The sequence below is a fragment of the Branchiostoma floridae genome, chromosome 12 (assembly GCF_000003815.2).
Source record: "Branchiostoma floridae strain S238N-H82 chromosome 12, Bfl_VNyyK, whole genome shotgun sequence".
NCBI classification, from domain to species: Eukaryota; Metazoa; Chordata; class Leptocardii; order Amphioxiformes; family Branchiostomatidae; genus Branchiostoma; species Branchiostoma floridae.
In genome coordinates, this window is record NC_049990.1 from 19,434,343 (window position 1) to 19,447,787 (window position 13,445).

The window sequence follows — 13,445 nt, forward strand, 5'->3', positions numbered from 1 at the left end:
GTCGTGTAGTAGAAGGTGGTGGTGGAGGGTTGCTGCGTAGTAGATGTGGTGGTGGAAGGTTGTCGTGTAGTAGAGGTGGTGGTGGAGGGTTGTCGTGTAGTAGAGGTGGCGGTGGAGGGTTGCTGCGTAGTAGAGGTAGTGGTGGAGGGTTGTCGTGTAGTAGATGTGGTGGTGGAGGGTTGTCGTGTAGTAGAGGTGGTGGTGGAGGGTTGTCGTGTAGTAGAGGTAGTGGTGGAGGGTTGCTGCGTAGTAGAGGTACTGGTGGAGGGTTGTCGTGTAGTAGAGGTGGTGGTGGAGGGTTGTCGTGTAGTAGAGGTGGTGGTGGAGGGTTGTCGTGTAGTAGAGGTGGTGGTGGAATGAAGTCGTGTAGTGGAGGTGGTGGTGGAGGGTTGTTGCGTAGTAGAGCGCTGTGGTGTAGTGGAGGTAACAGTGGATAGACTCTGTGTACTTGTAGTCGTTGGTTCTTTCGTAGTGGTGGTTACAACTGGTGCTTGTGGTGTCATTGTTACTGGCACAGTAACCGGCACGTTTAGTCCACAGTTATAACCGTCCATTTGTAGATAGCGCCCTTCCCCACAGGCACAGACTCTTCCACTCGGGACCGGCAGACAAAGATCCCCACAGCCACCATTGTCTTCATCACACGGTCCTAGTGTAGCCATACAAAACCCCAAAAAATATTTCATACTTCATTTTCCAGAAATGATTATCAACGCTATTAATATGTTAATGATAATCTTTATTGGATGTTCATGTCCGTAGGCTAAAGACAAAGATGACGACATACTAAGATGATCCTTTTTACAATATTAGTGTTAGTGGATCAGATAAATCTGCCCGGATATATACTTTGTACTGTTCAGCACAAATCTAGTGTTTTACGGAACATGGCGGTGTACCAAGTACGCAATACAAAAAAAAAAAAAAAAAAAAAAGCAAAAAATACGAGCATCCATACCTGGATGAGAGAGCTGCTCGTTGCCGTCGTACATCTGGATGTTGTGCGGTCTCGTTCCCAGGCCGGAAACTGTCCTGTGAACGACGAACTGTCCGTCATGTTGACGCAGTCCTATGATCAGACGCTGGTTGTCACCGTCCGTCATCAAAACGTAATCCTGAACATGAGAAAAGTAGTTGATTCATATATTGAGAAAGAACACGTTTGCCAGCAAACTGCAGTAACGTCGATAGCAATTTCATGCAATTTCATGTAATTACTTGCTTTACGTAAAGGCTATACAATCTCTGCAACTGGCCCATCAATGCATCCAATCATTAAGCATGCTTTAATGTACGCATAGATATTTCATTCGTGCAGGGTGGATAACATACGGTGGTAACGTTTAGATGTTTCTTATACAGTTGTCATTCCGTTACAATCAAGCAATGATTGACAGAAACACGTGGACTGCAATCTCTACTCCACCTGAATGACTCGCCTCAAGCAAGAAACAAAGTAAGAAAGCATTCCGTTACTTATAAGTTGTGTTTAGGTGAAGGCAAGTTACATAAGATTTTGATAGAAAATAAATTTAATGATTAAAACTAGACTCATCACCTTGTAGATTGTTATTCCAGAAAGATCTGCGTTGCCGATTGGCGGATAAGAAACTACGTTTCCGCCATCCACGTCACATGATTGGACGGTACCATGGAAACCATCCAGCCAGTAAACCCTAGGTAAACATCGTGTGTAAAACATGTAGTCAAATATACAAGACATGAAAGGAAATCGTATGAAACTTACTTCAAAGACAAATAAACAGAGACGATGAGCGCCATGTACTTTCTGCAACTTATGATTCACTGCTCATTGAGTCACGTGTTCTACCTACATAACGTTACGTCATGGCAGCAGTGAATTGTCCTTCCTTGTCAAAAGACTGGTGCTGTTTTATGTTGAGTTCTGAGTCCAATTTTTGTGTTGAATATTACAGTAAACTACTTCAAGAGCAAAGCAAGTACATGTATATAAATATGAACTTACCTGTCTTCCAAGAAGTCAATAGCCAAACCCTTGGGCTGATTGACATTGAAGCCAGAGACTAAGGTTCTGGTGTCAGTACCGGCCAATGTTGCCCTCGCTACTCTAGGAGTTGTTCCAGACTCAGTCCAGATAAGCAACCTGTATGTACAAATATTTTCATAATTAACGTTCCATTTGATTAATACATATAGTTGTACATATAGACAGTTATAACAACAATGAATCACAGTATATTCTCAGTGATAATGTTTTGGACCTAAATAAACAGGTCTCTGTCTATCTCTATCTCTCTGTCTATCTCTATCCCTCTGTCTATCTCTATCTCTCTGTCTATCTCTATCTCTCTGTCTGTCCCTGTCTATATTATGTATGTGTCTGTCTGACTCTCTGTGTGCCTGTCTGTCTGTCTAGTCTCTATCTATCTCTATCTATCTCTATCTATGTATTTATCTGTCTGTCTATGTCTCTTTATTTGTTTGTCTGTCTGTCTGTCTATGTCTATCCGTCTATATTTCTGTCTCCATGTCCGTCTATGTATCTGTGTCTGATTGCCTTTGTCTGTCTGTCTATGTCTCTTTGTCTGTCTACATCTCTCTGTCTGTCTATGTCTATGTCTATGTCTATGTCTGTCCGTCTATGTCTATCTCCATGTCCGTCTATGTATCTGTCTGCCTTTGTCTGTCTGTCTATGTCTCTTTGTCTGTCTAACTCTCTCTGTCTGTCTATGTCTATGTCTGTCTGACTCTCTCTGTGCCTGTCTGTAGCTGTCTAGTCTCTATCTATCTCAATGTCTATGTATCTGTCTGCCTGTCTATGTCTCTTTGTCTGTCTAACTCTCTCTGTCTGTCTATGTCTATGTCTGTCCGTCTCCGTCTATCTCCATATCCGTCTATGTATCTGTCTGTCTGCCTTTGTCTGCCTGTCTATGTCTCTTTATCTGTCTAACTCTCTCTGTCTGTCTACGTCTATGTCTGTCCGTCTCTGTCTATCTCCATGTCCGTCTATGTATCTGTATCTGATTGCCTTTGTCCGTCTGTCTATGTCTCTTTGTCTGTCTAGTTCTCTCTGTCTGTCTATGTCTATGTCTGTCCGTCTCTGTCTATCACCATGTCCGTCTATGTATCTGTGTCTGATTGCCCTTGTCTGTCTGTCTATGTCTCTTTGTCTGTCTAACTCTCTCTGTCTGTCTATGTCTATGTCTGTCCGTCTCTGTCTATCGCCATGTCCGTCTATGTATCTGTGTCTGATTGCCCTTGTCTGTCTGTCTATGTCTCTTTGTCTGTCTAACTCTCTCTGTCTGTCTATGTCTATGTCTGTCCGTCTCTGTCTATCGCCATGTCCGTCTATATAGCTATGTATCAGTCTGTCTGCCTTTGTCTGTCTGTCTTTGTCTCTTTTTCTGTCTGCCTAAAGGGCACAACCCACCATAAGTGCAAAGACGTGCTGTCTACGTACGAAAACGTGGGCAATCTTTTGGGATCAGTTAGTGGCAAGTACTGCAAAAATCGTACGGACAAATAACACGTACGGAGGGTTGTACCCTTAGCTTAAGTCTCTGTGTCTGTCTATCTGTCTATGTCTGTCCGTCTCTGTCTATCTCCCTGTCGGCCTGTCTCTGTCTATGTCTATATCCCTGTCTGTCTGTCTGTCTGCCTTTGCCTATCTCTGTAGACATCTGTCTCTTTGTCTCTGTGTTTCTCTCTCCCTCTCTATATTCATATATATGTACTGACCCTTCACGTGGATGTACAGCAACGCCCAACGGTTGGTGCAGTCCTGACACAATGGCCTTTCTGAAACTGCCATCCAGCCTGGACACTTGTATGTTCCCGTGCGACCGTTCTGCCCAGTAGACGTTTGACGCCACCCAATCAACAGCGATCCCTAAAGACCAAACATATCATGGTAAACATTCAATGGCTATTTGAAACAACATCATACCATTGTTGAGTTTGTAGTGTCATGTAAATCAGTAGATCATCTACATATATCTACTCTAGTCTATGATCTGCTAGCTCTAAATTCTTATTTCTGTATCTATCTATTGATTTGTCGATGTAGGTTAGACATCCAGGTAATAAGATACGCCAAAAATAGTTACTCAAGCAACTGGATATGGTTTTGAAACGGTCAGATGTTTCGGATACAATCCACTATCCTTCGTCAGTGACACTGAAGAGATCTGGAAGAAACAGGTCTTTTTGAAGACCTGTTTCTTCAGTGTCACTGACGAAGGATAGTGGATTCTATCCGAAACGTCTGACCGTTTCAAAACCATATCCAGTTGCTTGAGTAACTATTTTTGGCGTATCTATTGGTTTGTCTGTTCAATACATACAGCCAGGCCTGGCCTACAGTTATTACAAAGGGCTAGCCTTGTTGACAGAGACAAGATTACAGCTTTGTTAACAAAGACAAAGGCAATACAAAATAGCTCTAAATTAAAATGTATTGGATTCGACTTCTTTTTCTGAGGCAGTGAAAGACTAAGAATACCAGGTTTTCTGCAACGTATGGCGTTTTTGTGATGTTAGGAGGAGAGCCAATTTGTAAAATGTAACATATATATGATTGGCGTCTTTCATAACAGAGGAATATGTATAGTACGATATGGTTACAGTACTTAGAGACACTGACCTTCAATATTCCTCCCTCTTGAGTATATGAGAAGTGGCGCATTATTTGGATTGATCAAGGATCGTCTGTAAACAGAAGAAGAGGATATCAGTAGTTTCAAAGACACAATTCTCTAAAGTTCAAACGTTTTTGAAAATCAAATGCCATGTATTTGCTTTATAACAAGACCAAGGCCCATTATTATTGATAAAGAGAAAACAGGTGGGCCCTGGGCCTGGGTTCGTCAATGAAATGTTATGAGAGAGCAAAATTAGACCCTATGAATCACAGACAGATCTATACCTGTAGATCTGCTGAGTACCGTCTCCCACCTCTGTGGTGTAGAATAACATCTTTCCTGAATAAGTGAATAAATCCAAAAGCAACTTTACATTTAAGCTATGTGCGACAAGCCACAAGTCGTTTCGTTATATTAAAACGTAATTTCTCTGCATAGCCTAATAGCATTATAACTCGTATCAATAATATCACTTACATACTTTTAGATGTCAACATAGGTTATAAGAAACATAACTTGTGCGTATGGATGCAATTTTGTTGCTATTATCATCTCTATTTTTACGTTAAATGTGTTTTTATAGTTTATCTCATGTAGATTGCCACTAAAAACCATAACACAGCCATGCAGAAAAGGCCATAAACTTTCATGGCTTCCTTTGGACTTCTTCCAAAACTGATGAATATGAGACATCTCATGAAATAAAGTAACAACAAATTAAAGAAACAGTGACATCGGGATACCTGCGTAGTTGATGTCCATGGCCAAGATTCGCATACCGGAAACCAGAGTTCCAAGTGATATGGAAACGTCAGCTGGAACGTCAGGTAAGTCATGGCGCAGCCAGTAAGCTCCAGCATCACTGGAAAACAGGAGGGCCACTGACGGTAGACCATCATCTAAACAAAGATGGTAAAAAAACAAATAATTATTTCTGTGAAACCTTGAGATCATGGTTTATTCACATGCAACTTTGTCTTGAAAAGTCTGTATCTTACATCTTCCCCGAGTAGGCCTTAGGGCCTGTCAGCCTTCGTTTTTCCTAGCATGGTCCTGACGACTTTCATTTCTGCAGCTTGTAGTCTGCTGATATCTTTCCTAGTGTATATACCATCATGATATTGAAATAAAGATGGTGATTGGATGTTTTACCTACCTTCGATACAGGTGTGATTGTCGTCTCTCAGAGAATACCCCAGAAGACACAGACACCTGTGCCCGGCTGGGTCTCCTACACAGGTGTGCTGACAGCCGCCATTGTTTACCTGACAGTCAGCTTGAAAAGTATAAAGATGTGTTATAAGGTCCCACATAAAGGTATAACACGATCCAAATCTAAAGGGGAAAATCTAATTTATTCCCCTTTTTTCGTCTTGAATATTGAAATATCAAGACGACAAAACTTGAAATCAAAGCCTTTTAGACTGTGATATCAAAAATTAAAGACACAGAAAAATTCAAAAAGTGAACTCTAGAGGCTTAGATCTCTGGGGTAACGAGGGAACTCCCCTCGTGTGACTGCCACAAAATCAAAAGGACAGCCATTGAGACTTAGATCTATGGGGTTAACGAGGAAACTCCCCTCGCCTTAACGTCAACAACCACTACGCGAGGGGACTCCCCTCGTCAAATCCGCGGTAGGAGTTCCAGCACGAGGGGACTCCCCTCGTAGTCCTACATAAGGGCACGCTGGCTGTCTTCAGGTCCTACACGAGGGAACTCCCCTCGCAAAGGCCGACACAAGGGGCACGCTGTCTCCAGTTCCAGCACGAGGGGACTCCCCTCGCAAGTCCTACATACTAGGGGCACGCTGGCTGTCTTCAGGTACTACACGAGGGAACTCCCCTCGCCAAGGCCGACACAAGGGGCACTCTGTCTCCACGAGAGGGCAAGTCCGACACCACAGTGGTGTTCCTCCATCAAGTCCGACACCAGAAGAAAGTCAAGTCCGAAACTTTGGAGTTTCTCACCCGACCTGACACATGGGGACACGGGCCCGTCCTGACGTGAACAAGGTGAGGTACGATATACAGTTTTACTTATATGACACACCCACAACAAAGTGAACTTTTGATCAGTGTATTATAGTCCATTACACTCAGGTCATCGACAATAAGTATGCAAGAAGAGTTCTATATTACATGTCATATATTCCAGACGCTCCTATGAATATAAATAAATGAACATGATAAAGCCATAGTTACTATTCCATGGTTACACGTGACTAGATCTCTGCCCAAAACATAGCTTAAACGAAAATAAATATGATAAATTCATTTAACGGTTTCCTTTTCCCTTTGAGATGATATAGACAGTTTCACTTATAGTATATGATATCCAAACCAAGCACAGGTCTATCGATATTTACAATTCAAAAGGTACTTCATTTAAACTGTTTTTTCAATTCTGCACGTATCCGTTATGCTACTATCTACAAGAAAAGCATCATGGTATGTTTGATGGCACTGATACTATGAAATACAAAAGCACGAACAATTGGCTACTGAATAACAGAAAATAAAGACCATGCAATACATTTTGGCTAAGATTTAAAGAAATGAGACTTTAACAGCAGAGCGGTGAGGTCTCAATCTAGCTACTCGACCACGTCATCTTCCGCCTGCACGGGCACCACGAGAGCGTCCTCGGCCTTTATTTCCACCTACAAGCTTCCTCTCCCCCACAGTTGATCTTTAGACGGCGATCTAAGTAATGACAATTGCATCATATTTACAATTTTACAACATGACATGATGTCATCCTCATTACAACAAAAGAAAGTCTATTAGTAATAACCATACAGAAATTTAACTAGGCAGGTCTGTGAACCCATCCAATATGTAGTATATTTTGGAGCACAACTTTTCACCTCGACACTTTCGAGCTCCTCTTCCAACAAACGGTCAAGCTCTTTACAGATGCCTGTCTCTGCCCCGTCTCTATTTTTGAGCGTCGTATAGGTCGCACATCTCCGCTGAGCCAGGAAGTATTTCGAGGTGCTGTTTCGGTGTTCTTGTCTTCTCGTGTCCCAGTCTTTCGGCGACTTCACTGAACAGCTGATCTGAGTTGAGAAGGAATAACATTATTTTAATACTTCATACATTAATAAAAGAGATAACGTGAGCGTGTGTGCTTGTATGATCCAAAGGGCAATGAAAATAACCATGTAGTCCTGTGAATCAGTTGCGCCCTGCATCTCTATACTTTTGACCATTGCCAGTTTCTAAAACATTTTCACATTGCATCGTTCCAGACCCACATAGGATATATTGACATAATTAAATGAATAACAATTACGCGCCAATCGATTTCCGCTGCCACGGTTTATACTGAAAAAGGCAATGCAAAGAAAAGTGTGTTTGCAGTACTGCTACTGGGGAAATGTGCTTTTGAAAATACAGTCGACGACTAAACGCATGTTATTTATTGGACCTAATCTTAGCCTACTTTCACCGATTTTTAAAATTTTCGAAGCACATGTATTTCACAATTGGTTTGGTGCGTCAGCATGTTGTTTGACATGTCGTTAGGTCGTACCTGCGAGATAACGCACGTTGTTTTGTTTACACGGTAACCTTTTAATAACTAAACAAGAGTCCGTTTTGTGTAAAAAAAAAAAGGAATAGAAAGGAAAGGAAAACTTTGTTTGCAAATCATAGACGATAAGGGAGTGAGCAATACTTAGACGTACGTCCTCCAATGCAGGCACAGTGATTTTGAAATAACGTCATCAACATAATAACGAGGCAACCACAGAGGAGTGCTCAGATGGCCAAACGAAACGTTAACAAAGTTGACATTGACCGTCGAAATAACAAATACCCACATACCAAATGTCATTACAATCCATTTAAAGGTTCAAAGTTATGCTGGCCACAAATATCCGTAAACATAAACAGACACACACTGACACAGATACACTCTCTAAGCAGATATAGAAGTAGTCGGAAATATTACACTGGCGAAGAGTGGAGAGTAACACAAATGGCGTGATGTGTGAGTGAGTTGCGCCCCTTTTCTGCGCCTGGTAAATAATAAATCTAAAAGTGAAAGGCCCTGTCGGGGCGTTCTCCCGTCATCCTTTATACTATTCAACCCCCTATTTGCGGTTACATGTTTGGTTGTCGTCATAACATATTTATCGTTCCCGAAAACTGATCTACCGGGTGCTTATTTTGAATGTGACCATAGCATAAGGAAGTTACCCGCTAAGAGATGACAATGGTTTTGTTTGTCCTTATTTCTAACATGGGCAGGCCAGTGGGTACTAGTAATTTGGAAGCGAATATGAAAAAGCCAAACCGTAACTTTTCAAACTCCCCGATTTCTGGTTTGCTATGCCAATCGCCATCCTTCTATCATTTGAAACTCACATATTCAGCATACAGTGGCCGGCGGTAAGGGAGCTTGAAAACGTTTTTCTTAAGGTCTCGCCTTTCCACGTCTGCTCGAAGCTTACCGTTTCGCGTGGCAGTGCCAATTTGTTTGACAGACGAACGTGCGATTTCGTTTTAGGAATCTGTTTGGAAATTACAAAACCAACTCCCTTCTGGACAATTAATGTCGACCTCACAAATCTGAGGTTCACTTCCTCTATATATAAAATAACTCTGCTGTACCTTGGCTGTACCAACGTAAGCTTTTGCTTCTGCTAATGTTTTGTTTTGCAACCTTCACAAATAACACATGTACTACGTAGATCATGGGTTACAGAAGGTAATACGGAACGTGGATAAATACCGTTCCATTCTTATGTACTGGTGGTAGCCTTCTTCGCAGACCCTAGCAGTTCTCTCGTATATTTTTTGGGAAAGAAACAGGTTTTCACTTTGAGCCAGCGATGCGCAGTGACTGGACTCCCGACTCAAACACATGTGAAATGGTACACCCCGCCGGCCACAAGAACGTAGTAGAAGCGAAAACACGACCTAAAAATATATAAACCAGGCACTAATTAAACGCCAATGCCCGTGAAAATACTCTCCACGTAGATTTTGGTGGTGAAATTGCGGCTGAGCTCTGTTTGTCGAGTACGTAAATTTAGGTCACGAAGGAGAAACCTTGCCATTGTGCGGACAGACTACTCTCCAAGCAGAGGTTAGTAGTTTTTATCGGGCTTTCTATTTTATACTGGCAAAGTTGAAACCTATATAAACGGGTTTGGGCGGGCGGACCTCAAGAAACAATACAAAATAGAAATATCCCGTCCCTCGGATAGGACGTTAAATGGAGGCCCCGTGTCAGGGGAGAGTCACACCCCGGGCACGTAAAAGTACCCGCCACAATTATCTAATAGAGTAGGGGACCTTCCCGGTGTGAGTGGATCAAACCATTCCGGCAAAATGGGGTAGGGAATTTCCCAAGCAGCCTCGTAACCCCTGCTTCGCCTATTGTACTATTGAGTCAGTTAGTCGAACTTGTTCTGACTTAGGGAGAAGAGATGCCGCCACAGTGAGCATAGTTCAGTGCCTAGAAGTGATCGATGGCCTTGCACTGCGCAAACTCGTTAAAAAAAGGCCCGACAAAAATGACTAAAAAACGGTTAAAACCAGCCGGAGTCTAACCATTTATCGAGTCGAAATAAAGGCACAAACAAACAAACCTCTGCTTGGAGAGTACAGACCGGCTGCCCGGAGCGCAAGCGAAAAATTTTATCAGATTTTAAGAGGCCAATGTTTGGGCTAGATGAAAGTATTTTGATCAACAACCGACCCGATTTTCTGGTAATATCTGCTTGATGAATACTGGCTCTTTATGCCATATTTGGCCATGGATAATTTCCGCCGTTTCGTCACCGTAACATCTGCTTGGAGACTATAAAACACCCACATGGAGATGTGATAAACAGAGCAGCCAGGAGTGAGATGTTTATCTTCGAAACTCAACCATGACAGGGAAAGGTCGGAAATAGACACACGGCAGGTCCGCGGGAGAGACTTGCGTTCATTCACACAGTTCGGAGAATAATGACTTTTCTGTGTTGAATTGCTGTACATGGATCTACTTGATTGAGGCCATATTCCACGGCCTGACAGAAACAATGCGTAGTTAATTTGCAGGGCGGAGGCCTTGTCTAGTATTCATGTCATAACCTAGTTAGCGCTGTTGAATACGAATATATACAAAATGCGGTCCACATTTATGAAAAATGACCCCTGGCTCTGTTTTTGACGATTTTTAAAAGTTTATATCGGGCTTTCTATTTTGTACCGTTTTGTTGATGTCTCGCGGTCGGAGCGTAACCTCTGCTTGGACAGTAGGGGGGCTGTTGTAGAGATTCCTTGGAGGCATGCTGGCCCTAGTGCCGAGTAGTTGTACTCTCCAAGCAGAGGTTAGGTTCCCGCTGTTTTTTTTAACGTTTTTAGTCGTTTTTATCGAGCTTTCCATTTTATATTGTTACCGGTTGTGTCTTGTTTTGTCAAAACCTGGCGGACTTGAAGAATCAATACAAAATAGAAAGCCCGATAAAGACGACTAAACAAAACGTTATAAAAGAAAGCCGGAGCCTAACCTCTACTTGGAGAGTAGAGGAGTTGCAGCTTGAGTACCATTCGTCCGTGGCGACCGCTGCCTCAATCATTTCACTTGATAACTCGTTGTTAGTATTCGAAAGGATTTTGAGCCTGAGTGGCCACTAGGGTCAGGGTGGTTCTCAGGCTAGAGGAGTAGGGCTGTATAGGCCCTGGAAACAGCCTTGCATGTTTGATACGCAAAGTGATGAACACCAGATGATCCAACAGCCGCCTATGACCAAGTGAATCTATTACAAGGATCAGGTTTCACCGATCACTTCAGTTCTCCGCCGGTTCAAAGCAGGCTTTGGGGACATCCCACAGTGGGGACATCCCTGGTAGGCGTACCTAACAGCCAAGCCGATAGATAAATAAGCAAATAAAGGAAAACTACACACATTTCAGGTTTCTCATAATAATTTGAACTATTAATAAGTGAGTACTAAGGGTAATCTATTATTCGATATCTACACAAAGAAAAAGAATATGAAGGATCCTAGAAGGCTGGGTATTCCATTTCCGACACTGGAAGGGTTAACGGAGATGAATGGTCTTGAATAGTCATAAATGCTAGCCTGGATGGCGGGTTTGTAGCACACATACAGGCAATGGTGGATTCGGCGAGAGAAAAACATGCCCCCTCCCCAGCCGGCCGCGGGGTATAATCAGGGGTCAGACAGGGGGGCGTTTGTGCCTTCCCCGCGCTGTGGGTCTGAAATTACTAGTCAGTTTCTCCCGGGAAAACGCCATAACATTAGATAATTAGCGACTAAACTAGTTTTAGGAGCACGAACATGCAAAAAAAAAAAAAAAAATGAACGACTGTTAGGACCTGATTTTCCCGTGATTACTGTCGTGTTCAACATAGTCATTTGTCTACACATGTTCAAAGTTCTCGAGTTGTAGTCCGGGTGCCCAACCCCGATCTATATCATATCTATCGTGCACATTTGGGTACAACTGAGGGCGAATGTTGCAGAGTAGATATGTATTAGCCTGGGCTTTGGCTCCAGTTCAAGCCATTATAGAATTCCTTTGGTGGCCCTTTAGCAGTACTGACGTTTGGGAAACTATCTCTAGTCTGGACTACATTGTTCTGCCACACTCCTCTCCAAGCAGAGGTTAGGCTCCGGATGTTTTGTTTTACGTTTTTTTAGTCGTTTTTATCGGGCTTTCTATTTTGCATTGTTTCTTGAAGTCCGCCAGCCAGTTAGGTTTTGGCAATACAAGATTCAATATAAAATAGAAAGCCAGATAAAAACGACTAAAAACGATTAAAAAAAAACAGCCGCCGCCTAACCTCTGTTTGGAGAGTACCACACTTCCAGGCTGGTACCACGCCTGACCACTCTAAACAAATCATTGAAAATATCATGACCATAATCGTACTAACCTTCAGATAGCCGACACAACTAGGTACGCCGATGTTCTGGATGGTTCCTAGATCAGCTCCGTTATGGAGCAGCGCATCCTTTTTACTTTCCTTCAGAAACCACCACTTTCCTGTATCCGACATCATGACAACTTCCGGGCTATCCGACATGACCTCTTCCCTTGTACTTGTAGGGTTCCTCCTGGCTTTCCTCGCGGATTTATACCCTACAAGTAGTACAACTATTCATGCTGATATTGAGTCAAAACGCGCTGACGACTAGTACTATAAAGTTACGGTCAACGAAACAGGAAAGTCACCAAACAGCATCAATAGCAGTCTATCAAAGTTGAAGACGAGTCTCAGAGCTTCAAATGACGAAGACAGCTCACTCTCGCTGAGTCACTCTTTGTTCGGAGCAAAAAAATCTTAATTGGAAACAGATCTGACAGGCAGGCACGGGGCCTCTCCCTGACCCGCGTAGTTACGAGGTCAAACGAGGGGCTGGCAGCATACTTCTGTCCCTCAGGGACCCGAGCGCGGGGCAGACAGGTCTCATTTTGGATCTTTTCTTACAGAGCTGAGGTCGTGTTTACTAGATGAAAACTCGTTACCATGTTTGTAGTCTTCTATTTACTCGGGTGTCTGGCATATGAATACCGTTGTATCCCCAAGTTCGACTTTGAGATGGAACTCTTGGGAAAACATGCATCTGGGATAAATCTGGGATAGAACTGGAGTCTGTCAGATTTGGAACCGGACGTTCCTTGCAGCGCCAGAAGAACTCGACTCTACCCTAGATGTAACCGGAATACTGTACCGAAATCAATACTGAAACTCTACAAGAACGGGGGAAAGGTAATGTTTATCTTGTTTTCACGTTTCCACCGTTGTTGCAAATTATTATTACCAGAAATGTTTTACTGTTCCGTCAGCCCA

General features: G+C 42.8%; 2 protein-coding genes and 1 long non-coding RNA gene across 3 annotated transcripts in view; 1 reads left to right on the forward strand and 2 right to left on the reverse strand.

Moving 5' to 3' along the window:
* LOC118427146 (serine-rich adhesin for platelets-like) overlaps positions 1-6,542 on the reverse strand; it is a 20,695-nt gene extending 14,153 nt beyond the window's left edge. The window contains exons 1-10 of the mRNA XM_035836784.1: positions 6,473-6,542; positions 5,779-5,898; positions 5,366-5,521; positions 4,907-4,961; positions 4,625-4,689; positions 3,721-3,871; positions 1,988-2,125; positions 1,559-1,676; positions 959-1,115; positions 34-649 (exon numbers count right to left, since the gene is read on the reverse strand). Coding sequence (XP_035692677.1) covers positions 34-649; positions 959-1,115; positions 1,559-1,676; positions 1,988-2,125; positions 3,721-3,871; positions 4,625-4,689; positions 4,907-4,961; positions 5,366-5,521; positions 5,779-5,898; positions 6,473-6,542 — 1,646 coding nt within the window. The remainder of the gene's footprint in view (positions 1-33; positions 650-958; positions 1,116-1,558; positions 1,677-1,987; positions 2,126-3,720; positions 3,872-4,624; positions 4,690-4,906; positions 4,962-5,365; positions 5,522-5,778; positions 5,899-6,472) is intronic.
* A 425-nt stretch (positions 6,543-6,967) lies between these two features.
* On the reverse strand, positions 6,968-12,930 carry LOC118427680. Its single transcript, XM_035837574.1, has 3 exons — positions 12,528-12,930; positions 7,492-7,683; positions 6,968-7,327 (listed from the first exon to the last, which is right to left on the reverse strand). Exons 1-3 carry the CDS (start codon positions 12,675-12,677, stop codon positions 7,316-7,318), a joined length of 354 nt encoding a protein of 117 aa, XP_035693467.1. The 5' UTR covers positions 12,678-12,930; the 3' UTR covers positions 6,968-7,315.
* Positions 12,931-13,017: 87 nt separating this feature from the next.
* Positions 13,018-13,445, forward strand: part of LOC118426850 — a 7,256-nt gene continuing 6,828 nt past the window's right edge. The window contains exon 1 of the long non-coding RNA XR_004832481.1: positions 13,018-13,364. This is a non-coding gene — a long non-coding RNA (uncharacterized LOC118426850). The remainder of the gene's footprint in view (positions 13,365-13,445) is intronic.